At 36.5% G+C, this 16,758-nt stretch overlaps 1 protein-coding gene across 1 annotated transcript in view; it reads right to left on the reverse strand.

The window, feature by feature from the left end:
- The window catches only part of Sos (Son of sevenless guanine nucleotide exchange factor), a 121,785-nt gene extending 105,794 nt beyond the window's left edge, over positions 1-15,991 (reverse strand). Inside the window, exons 1-4 of the mRNA XM_083121087.1 lie at positions 15,600-15,991; positions 10,384-10,650; positions 8,376-8,459; positions 7,353-7,433 (exon numbers count right to left, since the gene is read on the reverse strand). Of these exons, the coding sequence (XP_082977213.1) occupies positions 7,353-7,433; positions 8,376-8,459; positions 10,384-10,650; positions 15,600-15,704 (537 nt within the window). The 5' untranslated portion in view covers positions 15,705-15,991. The remainder of the gene's footprint in view (positions 1-7,352; positions 7,434-8,375; positions 8,460-10,383; positions 10,651-15,599) is intronic.
- Positions 15,992-16,758: the final 767 nt, after the last annotated feature.

Consider the following 16,758-nt stretch of genomic DNA (forward strand, 5'->3'; position numbering starts at 1 on the left):
TTTATAACAAATGGCATAGCAAATCACATCAGTGTATGCCACAAACAGTACAATGCTTGAAGCTATCCTGGCAGTGAACGACACAAAGATTCTCATGTTATAAACCAGATCAGTTCAAGATCGCTGAAACTGAGAATGGTGCTGTTTCTCAAAAGCTCAGGTTTCAGTGTGTACATCATATATTAGGGATATTGAAGTTTACTTAAGTCCACATTTGACTAATCGAGGCTGGACTCACAGATTAAAGTGGAATTTAAACTATGCATTATACCTCCATGGGAGCAAACCTATTGATATTAGTTGAGTTTGGTGTTTTAAGTCCACTTTATGCACAACAAAGCTAATCAGGACTGGGCCTACAGTTTAAAGGGGGATCCAAACTACTATGTACCTCCACCAGGTATCAAACCCAAGATCCCTTGATTACAAGGTGGTGATGCTACCACTATGCCATCAGGGAGGCCCCATACTAGAAATGTGACAAAATAGATTTCTGATGTACAGACATAAGCAGAACGTCATATGAGAACCAACATTTAAACCAATTTTGATATTCAATTCCTCCCATTCAAAATCTTAAGCACAGAAGACATGTTGGTATAGTTTGAGCAAGTTTAGTGCAACGCCGTGGTGGCTCAGTCGGTAATGCGTCTGACTACCATGCTCAAGGTCTCGGGTTCGATCCCCGGCCGGTTCAAATTTGAGAACTTTTCTAACGTTGGAAGCAGCCCCTGCGCCCACCCAGCATTGAATGACATGGGTACCTGGGGAAACCCTGGGGGGTAAAGACAGTCAGGGGCGTGATGTTGATCACATCACCCCCACTCATGACCGGATCAAGAAAGTGTGGGGCGTTACCCCAACACCCCCTATATGCCTTCATGGTGTGGTGCTAAACACAGGGGAGCACTTTACTTTTTTCTTTTTTTTTTACTGCAAGGAAAAATTTAAATGCATGTGATTTCTATGCTCAATTCTTGTGTAAAAATTCCAATTGTCATAACTTTATTCCTTCTCATAAATATGTAGAAACTGTTTCTGTACCAGTATTAAAAATATATGGATTTTTATAATACATAAACAAAAATTATGACATTATTGTTGTTATTTCTACCATGCTGAAAATGGCACTGCATTTCTGTTAAATAATGATCTACGTTTTTAGAAAGCAGTTAAATGTCGAAACCGGAGTCAGATCAGAAAATTATCAGTAAATTTGCTACATTCCCTAATTGATTACAAGAATTCACATTGGTTTAACAGTAGGCTCAATATTCAAATAATTCTTTGCACACCAGGTCATTTTGGTATATACTTAGGTACATTACTAACATGTTGATAGATATTAGGGCTGAGATGGATTAATTGAAATAATCAACATACTGGTATACTGGTAAAATTGACAATATTACTAATTAAAAATATCTATAAATAGTCCAATATTCAGGGCACAAATCTGCAAATTTAAATATTTTTTATGAATATAGAAGTATAAAAAGTAAACCTAGATTTAATTTAACTGTTTTACTAATGTGGTTTGGCAATGCTGAGGATATATATATTTCCAAGATTGCCATTTATTCATTATTAGAGCCTTTATTTCTAGTAGCAACCTTTAAAATATTTAAATACATATGTAGCAAAATATGGTGAAATACAAAACATAGTTATTTATTGAACATCCTACTCACATTCTACATTTTTATATATATATTAATTTAAGTTACATTGTATTCACCAATCTAATGCAGGTTTATCATGCCACTACAATGTGAAACATTGTTGTTTATTGGTTTGTTCTCAAGTCAGATATGTCGTTATACACTAAAACATATTCCATGACATTCAATTTCGAATTAAGAAGCATAGTATTTACGTATTAACATCTACATCATACTTAAACTTAACACACCTTCATACTCATACGATAAGTTTGTTTTCTTATCTATCCCTCCACAATCATGCCATCAAAGGGGAGGAAAAATAAAATTAAAACAATAAAAATTAAACACTAAAAACATTCACCAGTTTAACCCCTTCCTGGATCAGTTTACTGTAACCTAACTGTTAGGGAAGCACAACAGCAAAAATTACCTCATGGTTGCATTTCAATAAAATAACGTAAACGTAACTAAAAGATAACCTGAATGAAAATTCCACACATAGGTGTATTTGCCATTGAAGCATGGGAATGTGTTCCAAGGTGGTGGGGGGATAAGACATCAAGGTTAATCCCATGGTCTACACATGCACGTTCAGTCACAACACAAAGAGGAAGGGGAACTGCAGCCTACTCTACGATTCAATTATAAGACACAGCAAAAGTTATCTTACCACCTGTAGTAGTACAATCATGTATGCATGTAAACAGTAGAGCATTACACTGTATTAGGCTGCTGTTATCAAACTTTCCCAATGACAATTCATTGGGAAAAAATTCTATGCACATAACTTAAAATTAACAATATCTCTAACACTTAACATCAAAACCTGGATGTTTCTAGATCACTTTAAACAATTATTAGACCACTACTAACATCTTGCAACAGTTTGTCAATCCGTTGCTGAGAATCTCAACCTAAAATAACTCTGAAAATTTTGCAGATTCCCAAAGGGTGAAAGCAGAAAATGGAACCTTGGTTTTAACTGCACATTCAAGATAACAGAACATCAGAAGCTCTGTCGTAAATATAATTTGGTCCTTTGTTTAATTGTTGGTTTAAGTCCACTTTATGCACAGTTCCGATTAGGGACTGGAGCTACAGTTTAAAGTTGGATCTGAACCACTTGTGCCTCCACCAGGTATCGAACCCGGGACCGTTTGATAATAAGGCAACATTACCACTGCACCATCAGGGAGGCAGTTTAAAATGGGATCCGAACCACTGTGCCTCCACCGGGTATTGAACCCAGGACCCCTTCATTACAACGCGACGACATTACGACTGTGTTATCAGGGACACATATAATTTGGTGATGGACATAAAGTGGGTGAACAAAAACCTTTAGGAAACTGTGTGTGCACATTTTACAATTCCATAGGATATTGCAGAAAGATTTGCAAACAATAAGTTCATGGTACTCAAAGAAACAATCAGAAAACACAAGCAATATCGACTTTCAATTTTCTTTCAAACTACAGAAATGTAGTACAAATTGACCTTGTTCGACGGATATGTAGGAAAGTAAGATGCCTATGGTATGTTGTTGCTATGAAAGGGAAGCATCGCAGATAATATACCCATTAGAGGTTTTTGATTTTCAAAAACTGTAAAAAATGCTATGAAATTCTAGTGTAACATTAGCCAGTTTGTAACTTATTATCTTCATCGATGGATTAAGCTGGCATGGGGCTTCATGCCACGAGTACAAGTTTAGGAACATGCCAAGAAGTTAAAGATTCAAAGACTTTCTGAAGATTCTAGAACTTGATTCAATAGAAACATTTTGAAGAACACCATGCTACCAATTCAAAGATTTGACTGATGTAATTATTGGATGTATTGTTAATGTAATTATTATTTTTGTAACTCTAGATTTTTAGGATATCACCAAAATCTGATTACCCTGCCTTAATCTTCAAATATATTTTTTTTATTGTTATTGAAAGTTATTACGCTTCGTCACATCTTCAGCAAAGATTGTTAAAAAATTACTATATAAAGAATTCACTCACAAAAATACAAAATTAAAACCTTCATAAACCCTGTAATAAATCTAATTAATAGACTAACATTACTTCAGCAAGAAACACAATTATTAAAGAAAACACGATCACAAGCATAAAAAATTTAAGCTTCAAGAAACACAAACAAATGAAACACTATGATAGAGTTACTAGTAAGGGACAAACACAATAGAATGTGTTAAGTGTAAACTAAGTATCCACATTACTTTGAAGATTGTTACAATACCATAACCAGCTTACATATTAAATTATTTGATGACCTAGAAACATTCAAACAATAATTTTTATCTGTAAAATCTACAGAGCACATTTATTCAAACATATCAGTTGAAGTCTACAGAGTGGAACCTTCATTTTATGTTTTTGAGGACCAAGGTGAAAACCCTTAAAATGCAGCAAAATGTAATATCCAGGAAAATTTTATGACATTTTTCTCCATTAGGATCATGAAAAATGAATGTATAATGTGGGAAAATGTAAAATCCAGGATAATATAAAATCAAAGTTTCACTGTAATAGATAATGTGTCCATAAATTGAAATCTCAACCTCAACAATACCTTTATCATAAACACAATGTGCACAATAAGTCTTATTTATAGATACTAAGCAACCACGGTTAACTATTTAAATATACCACTTCATACAGCTTGGCTTACCCTTATTTTGTTAAAGAAGATCAAGACAAGGTTTATTTAATAATTCACTCATTCTTTCACAGGCTGACAACTATTCCCCTTACTCTTCAAATTTTTAACATTTTAATTAATAGTTTATTTTTTAAAATTGCCTTTTAAGTTATCCATGCTTCATGGCAATATTACTGACATGTATGTCTTTAAATATCAATAAAACATATTAACAAAAAAATAAAGAGGCTTTCTTGAAGAATTTAAAGCAAATGATTGTATTCATTAAGTACTACACAACTAAGAACTGAAATAACCCTTTAACTATAATTTAATCTCCTGGCTCTGACATGTGCCATGGTACCAGGATAATTAAAGATACATAAAGTAATTACTCATTTATGAACTTTTTAAATGAACATTTTTATAAATAATTTTTATAAACCGTTAAAACTATACATGAAAAACATTTCAAGGAAAATAAATTTACAGGTACTTTTAATTCACAAAAATGTAACATATACTGCCCACATGACAAAAATAAGCAAATATGGTAAGTGTTTCACTTGGTCAAGTTAATGCATGAGCCTTACCTGTTAACTCTGCAATATACTTCTATTCAATCTGGTCAAACTTCTACTCCCAGCCCTGTACCGATTCTCTTTCTTTCTACATCTCTTCCGAACACAGTTGCCTGGTTGCAGTGTTGAGAGCAGTTAAGTTCAATCTATCAGTATTCTGCCTAAATTTTATGTTGAACATTCATTGATTTGTTGTTTAAAGTCCACTTTATGCACAGAAAGGCTAAACGAGACTTGACCTAGTTTAAAGTGGGATCCGACCCACTGTGCCATGTGCCTTCACCAAGTATCAAACCTGGGACCCCTAGTTTATAAGGCGACGACGTTACCACTATGCCATCAGGGAGGCCCTAAATTTTAGATTCAGTCAAATTACCAACTTTAGATAACACCATAATATGCAATACTTTGTTCTAAAATTTCTCAATATAACATTTCATATGACCACCACGTTCGTTTTTAATTAATGGCTAAAGTTCGCATGCCCCATTTCTCCTATGCACATAGAATTGTACACACACTTGGTTATTCTAAAAGTCAGAAATTTTTAGAACAATATGGAGTCAATTCCTATTTTGTTTCATTTGCAAGAACATTACAATTTGCGGTGGTTGCGGTAAACGCGGTTTAAAATTACTTACGTGAAATTTAAAAGATTTCGTAATTCCGCGTTGCACAATTTAATGGTTCAATCCTATTAATTTCGAAGATCCACTGTCTTCATTCACAAAAGGGTACGGCGTTTGAAGCGGAGATGGTACCATGACGCGGTACCATCTCCGCTTCAAACACCGTACCCTTTTGTGAATGAAGACAGTGGATCTTCGAAATTAATAGGATTGAACCATTAAATTGTGCAACGCGGAATTACGAAATCTTTTAAATTTCACGTAAGTAATTACAATTTGCAGTTAAATAAACATTGTAACTGACAGTTTGTAGAGAGAGAATAGACTGGCAATATTTTCATGGTAGTGTGCTGAACCGAGAGAGAACTGTAATAACGGTTACAAACTGAAGTTGCTGATTCTTAAGACGAGATGGGAATAAAATATGGTGGCCTTCAGCTACTCATTACAAAAAAATAAACTTTAGCTTTGGCAATGTAATCATGTTTCTAGGGATGTGACGAAGCTGAAAATTTACCGATACCGATGTACTCACCGATAATTTTTGGAACCGATGCCGATATTTAACCGATTCCGATACATAAGATTATTAAACAGAAATGGGATGTTATTTTCTGCATGACAAAAATAAATTTGCTATGTACATTTCTATTGCATATTATATGCATATACATATATATTCTCAAGAGATGCGAATGTACATTTGCATCTACAAAAGTTGGTTATGTGAACCTAGAGATTTAACATTAGTACACAAGCAGTTCTTTGAAATGCAAAATGAATTCCTGTTCTGTCAGATTCAACTTCAGAAATATGAGATTTGGAAGCACTTCAGGAAGTAACCTACTTCTCTTATCGCAAATCTGTTCAGCAACACTGAACACTCAATCACTGAATACTGATGCAGCAGGTATGCTCAAGTATTTTATCAGCACTTGCTTCAGGTTTGAATACTCATTTTTGAATTTCCAATACAACAGCAGGTCCTGGTTCAGCAATGTACAGTTTTATTTCCGATTTATAGTTAGGTTGATCCTCTGAATGAGAGTTTGCAATAATTTTATTACAAAAACTCTACAATAATGACGAATCATAACCAAATTTTCAATAAATCTTACAAAACTAGAATATAAAACTTATTAGAAGGTAAAACTCTAGTATAATCTGTACCGGTTTAAATGTCGGATTTTTGCCGATATGTCAATTTCGGCCGATTTTCATACATCGGTAATCGGCTTCGGCACATCCCTACATGTTTCTCAACTTGTGAAATAACTTTCTGGAGTCATGGAGAAAATGTGCAGTATCATTCTGCATCAAATGTAAATTCTCAACTCCCAAGAATTTCCCATAATCCCAAATAATTTTACCATCTTGCCCCATGCACAGTATATCTCTCCAGGCTGAACATTTGCTCTGAAGCATATCATTTTCAACTGCCAACTAGTAAATTTTTGAATGCACCTTAATTACTTCTGTCCAAGTCAAAGTACACATATGACTTGAAATCAGACTATGCACTTAGTAGATGTTCTATAGCAATTGGTGCATTCATAAAAACATAAAAATTCAAAGCATGCAAAAAATGCATTTTGTGATGCTAGAATCATGATTGCAAATATTCAAATAAAAAAACACAAGGCACATTGTAAACAACAAATTGACTGCAATTTTCCGCAAAACAAAAATGTCAATCATATAAAATTCAAATGTGTCTCGTAAAACAAAATCTGTGTAGCAAATCCTTCTGATGAAACAGTGGCACATACATCATAACTGGTCATCTCTACATTATAATTTTGATAAAATGCGCAACAATAACCCACCTTGTCAGCGCACATCGCCACTCGGATGTCTTGGCAAGTGATTTCCACATGTCGAATGTTCTTGACAAAGTTTCCAGACAACTAAAAAGAAGAAGAAAGAGTTATATAAAGGCACCTGCTGTAGGCAGTAAATTACCATGGAAAAAGTATGAATTATCATGAGGGATACCCATTAAATAAAACAGAAAATGCTAGGATACTCTATACAATTTCACAAAATTAAAAAGGTTGATTTTGTTTACATTAGAAGATTTTCTTGTGTGCAAGATTAAAGAGAATGGATGTTTTTACACAAAAATGCATATTTTGGCATAAAGAGCACTTATCTTTTTAGTTTTTCTTGTTTGATAAAGGGCCAAAGAGGGCAACTTGTCATACCCAGAGGGAATGGGGGTAGGGGGATGTCGCCCCATCGTTTTCTGGTACTGTCATGGCTGGAAGGTTGCTGAATGTTCTTTAAGATTTACATGATCACTCTTGTATATTAAGAATGATACAACAAAATCTATTTTTGAATTGTGTTTTATACTTCTAGCAATATTTTTCTCCAGTTTTTCAGAATTTGAACTAACAAGAAACGCACGTTACATGGCTACCATTCATGGTGTGGTGTAGAAAACATGGTGAACCTAATGTACGGAGAAAGTTCCACATTAATCAGTTGCAAGAACAGGAAAAGCACCGTGGAAACACAAAACTTTTCCCATACAAAACTCACTTGACTAATCAAGTTTGGGGAATAAAAGACGCAGTTGATAATATTAGACATAAGCAAGTTACTCATTTCTATCTGCGAAACTTACTTGTAGAGGTGATATTAATTTCGGTGGCCTCCCCCACCATCTGCTTAGGAAATAGTTTCTTCACAGCTAGCATGTTGGTCAAAATTGTATCATTTTAAAAAATGCCACAAACAATGCCCAGTACTATTCCTGACAGTAGTTTTAAATGACATGCTAAAGAGAAAAGCTCTGTAATAGTTCATAAAAAAAGGAAACTTGCTGTATCATACAGTTCAATTACCTTCAGGATATCAGCTGAAATGTATTCCAATACAGCCACGATGTACATTGAAACTTGATAGTCTATCTTATACTGTAACACCTCCTGTAAATAAAAAAGAAAACAAATTAGACTATTGCATGAATCTTGATAAATATATGATCTTCAGAGGCAACTCTCACTTATCAGTCAGCTTAAATCTGGGTACCCATGGTACCACAGTAAACTAGTAAGTGAAAATCAACTCCTGGCCTTGTGTTTGTTTGTAGCATGGTAGGTGTAATGGTATGGTCGCTTAGGGTTTAAATTGTTACACGGTGGGCCAAAGTCCCAACCTCTTGCTCTGGTGACAATACTGGTTTCATAGTGTAATATTTCTTATTACTGCAAATAAACTGAAAAATTCTGTACAGCTGTGGCAGGGCCAAATTCTTGTGTGTCCTGCTGTTCAAAATGCTGTCTCATGCTAATCCTCTGGCCAATAACTTGTCACTTTTCAACCACATTTTAACGATAACCCCATGGGAAAAGTCTGGTAACATAGAGAACTGGCAGCATAACCATCGTCCATCTGCTGTTATCTTGAGAATTGGTGGACAGTTTTACTCCAATTTGGAGGGAGCACAGAATACAACCCCTGCTTGATGATTTTAATTGATCACCACCCCTCTGGTGAAAGCATTTTCTGTTATGGCAGTTGAATGTTGAATAAGCGGTAAACGTGCACGATTTTCCCCCTTAATAATGTAACAAGATTTTTCATCAGAGATTGGGTAAGGTTGAGGTGGTTTGGACACGTGAAGAGGACTGGGTCAGAAAGACTTCTTGCAAAAAGTGACAAAAGTAAAAATATCAGTGTAAGAGCAATAGGAAAAGAGCAGGGATAAGATACTGCTGAAAAATTAGAGGTGAATGTGAAGAGACACTTCTCCCTATGCTGATCCAAAGAAAGACAGAGATTGGAAAGGTGGAGGATGATGACATCAGGGTTGGCATGTTTACACAAAACACAAGCTTACGTTTTTTTACATTGTTACATTAACCCAAATAAATATGCAAATGAATGGTATTTTTACCACTTTACGCTTAAAACACTTCTCTCATTGAATAGTATTAGGATTGAACACTCACTAGCAACTACAGGCATAGATTGAATTGTTGTATTAATCCACTTTATGCACAGAAAAGCTAATTGGGACTGGACCTACAGTTTAAAGTCTAATCCGAACCACTATTTGACTCCACCGGGTATCGAACCTGGGACCCCTTGATTACAAGGCAATAACGCTACCATTGCGCCATTAGGGAGGCACAGGGATAGAGTTGAGATTAGCACCAAATACATATAACCTTACCCTGACACATCTCTACACTTCAATTCCTGAAGATGGGAGTGGCGTTAGATCTCAAAAGCTCAGAAGAAGGCTATCCAGAAATCACCTGGTTGATATACCGACGAAACCTCATTTTCATCAAATTCGACAATGTAAAAATTAATCATGCCTCCACTTGTTCCCCTCATAATGATACGAACATTTGTCACTGAAGAAAGGTGACAACAATTTGTTAAAAGAATGCTGCTCATTTTGGCAAGGCAAGGGGAGGTAAACAGCCGATTTCATTACCTAGCCTCCTAGGGCTGACAACTCAACAGCACTGAAGCTGGCCACCGTGGCTGAGTGGGTAGCACAGCGCTCTACGACACCAGGAGTCCCAGGTTCGAATCCTGGCCTAGGGATAGATGTTTGTGAGTGTCCATTCATCAATTTCATCAGATCACCACTCATCCCCATTTTCACAAATTAGCCAAAAGTGGCTCAATAAGCGAAGTAAAATAAAGCAAATCAATCAATCAGCAGCACTGAGGGTTCTTCTCATCTTGGTCAATTTGTACCTCCCAGAACTGCGATGATCATCCAAAAAAATTGAAGCGCAATTTCTGATCAAGGGTCCCTTTCCACAAGACCACTAACGATATTAATTCACCAAAAACAACAAAAAAGATATGTTCATGGTATTTCAAACGTACCTTGTGTAACATATGATGGATCTTGTCCACGGGAAGAACAAGCAATGACTTGATCTTCTTCCCTTTGTCCAATACTTCCTTGGCTTCGCTGAGAGCCCACCTGTCAATAGGAGTTGGAAAAATTCGACGTACTCGTTCCTCGACATCCTGAATGCTGTGAGGGGATGGTTTTGCACACAGCATCCCAAGCAAGCGCAAGATGAGGTTTTCCACATAGTCAAGGGCATCGTCCCTTGCCTGTAAGGAAGGATGTACTTGTTCCAGAACCTGAAAAGGAAAAATAACATGTAAATATAGCTATTTACTAACAAAGTTTCTCGATAAAGCTGCTCTGGGGCTCACCCGGCCTCTAATCAATGGGTACTTGGTGAGTAGAGTAAAGATGGACAGAGCACGGTGTTGATCATGCCACTTCCACTATGGTCAAAATTTAGAATGTGTGTGTCTTCATGGCACAGGGTAATGTATAGGCTCTGCCTTTTCTTTACTCTACACCCAGTCTATTAATGGCACAGTCGTACTTGAAACTACTGCAAATGTTCATCAAAAATAATACATGTCCATATGAAATAGCACACACATATCATACATATCCCCAATAATGGTCTAGAAAGTCAAGTACAAGTAATGATGGGACCCGACGTGCTGACTACATGTCACTCAGTGAAAAACTGCATGGTAAGCTGGGGTCCTCCAACAGCTGTTGCACCATGAAGCATCTACACCTGCTCATCAATCCACACCAGTGACTCTTAACCTTCTTCTACCACACACCTCCTTTTAAATGCCTTTTGTTTTGTGGCAGAGCCCCAGGATTTAACTCAGTAATAAAGATCCTAATGTGAATCAAATATTACAAATTGTTCAAGAGAATTTTACACCAACTATAAAATTCACGACAATCATCATATTTTTATTCTAATAATGATAAATTCATGTTGGCTGACTGGTGATCTAGAAATGTATGTATCTTGATATTGCATTAACAAGTTTTGTTATCCTAACCAATTTTTCCGATAATAAAAACAATAAATATTGTCACTCTTGGAAGGAGTGGAAAAGATTTAAATTTCTAATCGGTTTATTCAGTACCTCGCAGTCTATAAAAGACTATAACATTTCTTCATGTCTTTGCAGACAGAAAGTAGAAGTGCCCCATCATACAATTAGTCACATTTGACTAATTGTTTCCAGTAATAGTTTTCTTGAATGTACGTATTGCTTGCATTCAAGAATTATTTCTCTTGTAGTCTACAGTTATTACAAACATAAAAACAGTTTTTCGTTGTTATGTTTCAGAAGAACACATGCTCCCTTCATCAGACATTTATTTTTAGTTTGACTAAATATACAGTTACAACAATGGTTAAGAATTTTTTAAATAAAAAAGACAATCTGTTATACAGAGGTTGTTCCGTCTACGTTTGGCCAATTTCATTCCCCCCCCCCCTCCCGGGCAGATTGGACTCCCCCGAACTGGCACGTGGCATCCTCCAGTGTTGTGCAGTGACTGTCTGGGAACGGAGTTGTTTATCCGCACGGACGAAAATAACTCACAAAACAGGACCATTGTTGTGAGTGTTGTGTAAAATCTTTTTCCAAGTGTGTGGGTTTCCGCTCTGTGACCAACATGCCGCTCAAACTAAGCCAGTTTTGGGAAGACTATGTTGCGGCTCTTTATGACGCCCAGTTTAGTGTTTCTGTCATTAGAAAACAGTGTAAGAAGAATGGTTGCAACATCAGTTTAAGTGGAATAAAAAATGTTATTAAAAAGTACAAGAGCAACGAAGCTCCACCATTTGGATCACCAACGAAATTGCCTAGGAAGCGGGCCAAGGCCACCCCTACCATGCAGAGGAAACTGCGCAAAATGGCAATGCAAGAAAATCCGCCAATGTGTATGGCTAATCGTCTTGACGTGTCTTTGGGGACTGTGAGCCAGACCTTACACCATCAACTCAAGCTGGAAAAAGTCATGAAAGCTCGCTGCCATCTTCTCACGGATGCCCACCAAAAGGAACGAAAGTGTAACGCCCGGAAGCTGTACAAACGGCATCTGGCAAAACAAAGGTGGAAGCATGTCGTAACGCTCGATGAAGCATGGATTTACCTTTCCGACTGCGGTAAACCGAGAGCCATCATGTACCGAGAGAAAGGCACAAAGAACTTCAGAAAGTGGGTCCGTGTATGTAAAGAATCCTTCCCAAAAGGGTTCATGGTCGTTAGTGGCAACTGTTACCGAGGTAAACTGAAGATTCGTAGGGTGGCGAAGAACTGCAAAATAAACTCGCAGTATTATCAGGAGCAGATCATGCGGCCGATCTACGAGCATGAGAATCCAACAATGTACGGAAATGATGCCAATCTGGTGCGCATTCACATGGACAAGGCCTCATCACATACTTCACGATCGTCCCTCGCATTCTACAGGGAGATGGAGGAGGCAAGTGGTATACAGGTGATTCCTTTCAATGAGGTACCTGTTAAATCTCCAGACGCAAGTCCTATGGACTATTGTGGATTTGGCTTGCTGAAGCGGGCTTTGGGAAAACGGTATGTGACAACTGTGGAAGGACTTTGGAAAGCTGTGCAAAGTGAATGGGACACGATTCCCCTCCCAGTTCTTCAGAGAAGCCTATTACAGTGGAAATTACACTGTCAGGCTATTGTTAGGAACCAAGGGACACACATCGAGCACTTACGGACCTGGCGCCATGGATTCATCTAAATTTTTGGGTAAGTCAAAATTGGCCAAATGTAGACGGAACAACCTCTGTACAATGGATGTAGTCAATGTTACATTGTTGTAATATAGCAACATAACTGTGAAAAAAACAAGCAGTCTCTTTTTTTATTTCAGATAAAAATTTTGATCACATTATTTATATTAAAAAATATTATGAATCCCAAATATCATCAGGTAATTCAAAATCATCATTGCTTTCACAGAATTTCTTGATGTTTTCTAGTACATTAAATTTTAAAGATGTTAGCTTACTCCACTTATGAAAAAGAAAACTCCATAGTGGGTCTATGTTACCATTTTCATTATTTAATTTATTCCAGTGTTCTGCAATGAACGAAGCTTCCCAGACATTCATATCTATGTTTCCCGTTACTCTTTTTAATCAAATGCTTCTCTTCGATGATGTGAGCTGACAAACCTATTCTTGGGTTTAGATTTATAATGTCCAAATCGTGTTGGTGCCATCTTATTGCCATTTTCCTTGTTGTTTGTCCTACATAATCCTTTGAATATTAACAACTTATATATTCCTGTGGTTTCCACACCTGTTAGAGATTTTCTCATTTTGTATTCATTAAATGTACATTCCAAACTTCTAGGAATAATGTTTTCAGTAAACATACCCATCTGTCTAGATTCAATTGCTTTATCTAGTAATAGTATGAACATTAATTGATGTTTTTAATTTCATTCACTTTTCTGCCACTTTTGGCTGTTTGCGAAAAAGAGGATGAGTGTTGATATGATGAAATTGACGAAGGGGCACGCACAAAGAACACCCATGCCAAGGTCAGAATTTGAACTTGGGACCCCTGGCAAGTAGTATGAATTATTTTCCTGTAGTTTACGGTTATTACAAGCATAATAAAACTACAATGCAAGCAATGCGTACACACAAGAAAAACTATTAAGTAGTATGAATAATAGTGTGATTAAAACTGCAAAATATTAATATAACGATCAGTTTAATGTTTACGTTTTGTAATTTTCCAGTTATTTCCCAGGAAACACTTGGGATGAAAACTTATTCTGCAGGTACTATTGGCACCGTCTAAAAGTTTGCTGAATCTTTTCACTCTCTTCACATTCACACATCTAGTTTGTTTCAAAAGTGCAACACCAAGTCATCTACTTTGTTGATTTGGTGTCATGTAGTGTGGAATTTGCACTACGTTCTGGAGCGGTGCACAGTGTGGTGTATGGCTACATGGTACATGTTACCCTATCAAACAAATGTTTAAAGCAGCAGACAAATATTTGTTGAATCATTCTGAACTCGAACACTGTTTTTCCTTGCATACAGCATCTACTTGGTTCAACAGTTTTCTTGCACCAGCCTGACATGGGATGTACCTGCTCTACACCTGGTGTCAAGAAGTGCAGCGAACTAAACTGGGCTATTACAACACAATTGGAAGCAAGAATATTCATTATGTGGTGTCTGAAATGTTGGTGTGTAGTTTGCATGAGAAATAAAGACAATGAGAGACCTATAACATTATAATACTTAGAAAACGTCGGAGAAAGTGACAACTCAGGGTCACACCATATTATAACCTTAGTGAATAACATGAAGTTGAACAAGAATTGTTGACAATATTATCTTGTAAAGAAAACAAACCTTCCACAACAGTTTTGCTTTGGTATGTACAATGTGGTTAGGGTTGCTACATACAATTGAATATCCAATAATAGGCAAAACATCCACATGTTAAAACACCTATATGAAATGACGCAAGCCAACCCAATGATTAGAAAACTCCCCATGACTCTCACCCTCCTGGGGATATGCATCACATTATTCTATTTAGGGTAATTAAGACAGTTTTCACTGTATGCATACATTCTCACAGTGTTACATTGCATGCTCAGATAATATAGATTGCACATTCCCATTAAATCTGTTTCTTACCTGCACACTAATTTGCCTATTATATCAAGCTCTGCATCTGTTATAGTGCAACAGTGGTTACAGCACTAGTACATCATCCCTTGATCAACAAATGCATTAATTTCGCATCCTGCTATTCGTGCAACTATAAGACAAATTTTTGTCAGAAGTGTCTGAAACTTTCTACAGCAACAAAACACCCTCAAACATGGCAAACATGTATGCAGTAATCTAACAACTTTTCACTTTGTTTTCAAAATTCATGTTTTTAGTGTGGGCTGTTTTGCAGATTAATTTTTAACTTTGAAAAATCAATTTTCTTAATATGTATAAATATCCCATGTTAATTATTTATCAAGTGTGTATTGGGTCAGGTACACCATTAGATTTCAGTTAACCAGAATCGCTACTGAACTCACTCAATACAAACTTTGACATAAAATGTTAGCAGTGCTGATGCTTCATAATGTGTGAAGGGTACTAAATGTTTACACTTCAATTAACGTAAAAACTGTAAAAATATCAGCATAAAGCTGCTATGTTAACTAATGAGGTATCACGATCGTATAAATACTTTACCTTTCGCAAGGAACTAACAAGCACTCCTCTCCATTTTAGTGCATTTTCTTCACTCTCGAAATCATATGCATGTTGCTCTGTTTGGTTCGGTGGTGTAGAAAACATTTCAAATTATCAATTCACTTGCTTACTTTAGGCCTAACTCGCTGTACACGGATCCGCCATGTTTACTATTGACGAAACAAGACATCCATAGGTACAGCTTCACATTCACAAAAACCGTTTCTCTTGTAGTTAACATCTGGCACAGGAGGTTATGAGTTTAAGAAATTATCCTCTATATTTCTGGTCAACGTCTTGAATTTTCTGAACACCCAAAATACAAACAAATATCTTGGATGCAGCCATCATCACACACTCACTTACAGCAAATTTTACTGACTCTAACATGTATACTTTGACCAATGCGCATGCGAAAGATCATCGTGCGTCATAGAAAACAATTGAGAGTAGCAGGGAGCAGGGAGACGTCTGCATTTTCTTCTTTGGGGTTTGTTAAGTAGCATCGAGCTTCGAGCTGAATACTTCGATAGTAACCATGTAGAAACATGTGAAGTGCATGATTTAAAAAAATAATAAAACAGATTAGTCTTCATGGAATTATATACACTGACTCTCTTTCTTCACATTTATTCAGAAGGTCAAAGTTTATACTTTTTCTGCGTTATATACCGTAGAAACATCTGTAGATGGTCGGACGGATCCTTATTTTTCTTATTTTACAAATCTTTTCTGCCACTTTTCTTTTATCGTGAAAATTAGAATGAAAGGTGATTAAATTAAATTCACGAAGAAGGCGCCATAAAGAAACCCCATGCCAGGCCAAGCAGGATTCGAACCAGGAACCTTCGATGGCGAGATAATGAGTCAATAAAAACGTGCTGGACCACCAAAGCGCCTAGGTAGACAAATTATTTGATATGGGATAATGGAAATGTGGACACACTGTCAGGTAATATGTTAAAGTCAAATTTGTTTTTTAAGTCCGCTTTATTCTGAGATAGGCTGTTCCGGGGTGGGTTAAAGTCTAAAGCGGGATTCGAACCACTGCGCAATGTGCATCCACCGGGGAACGAACCAAGTAGGCAAGTACAGTATTTGATTAATTTAAAATGTAGAACCAAATCTCCATCAGATATCACAGAGAGATTTGTTGAAG

Source organism: Lepisma saccharinum, chromosome 4, assembly GCF_977018435.1.
Source record: "Lepisma saccharinum chromosome 4, izLepSacc3.1, whole genome shotgun sequence".
Taxonomy (NCBI): domain Eukaryota; kingdom Metazoa; phylum Arthropoda; class Insecta; order Zygentoma; family Lepismatidae; genus Lepisma; species Lepisma saccharinum.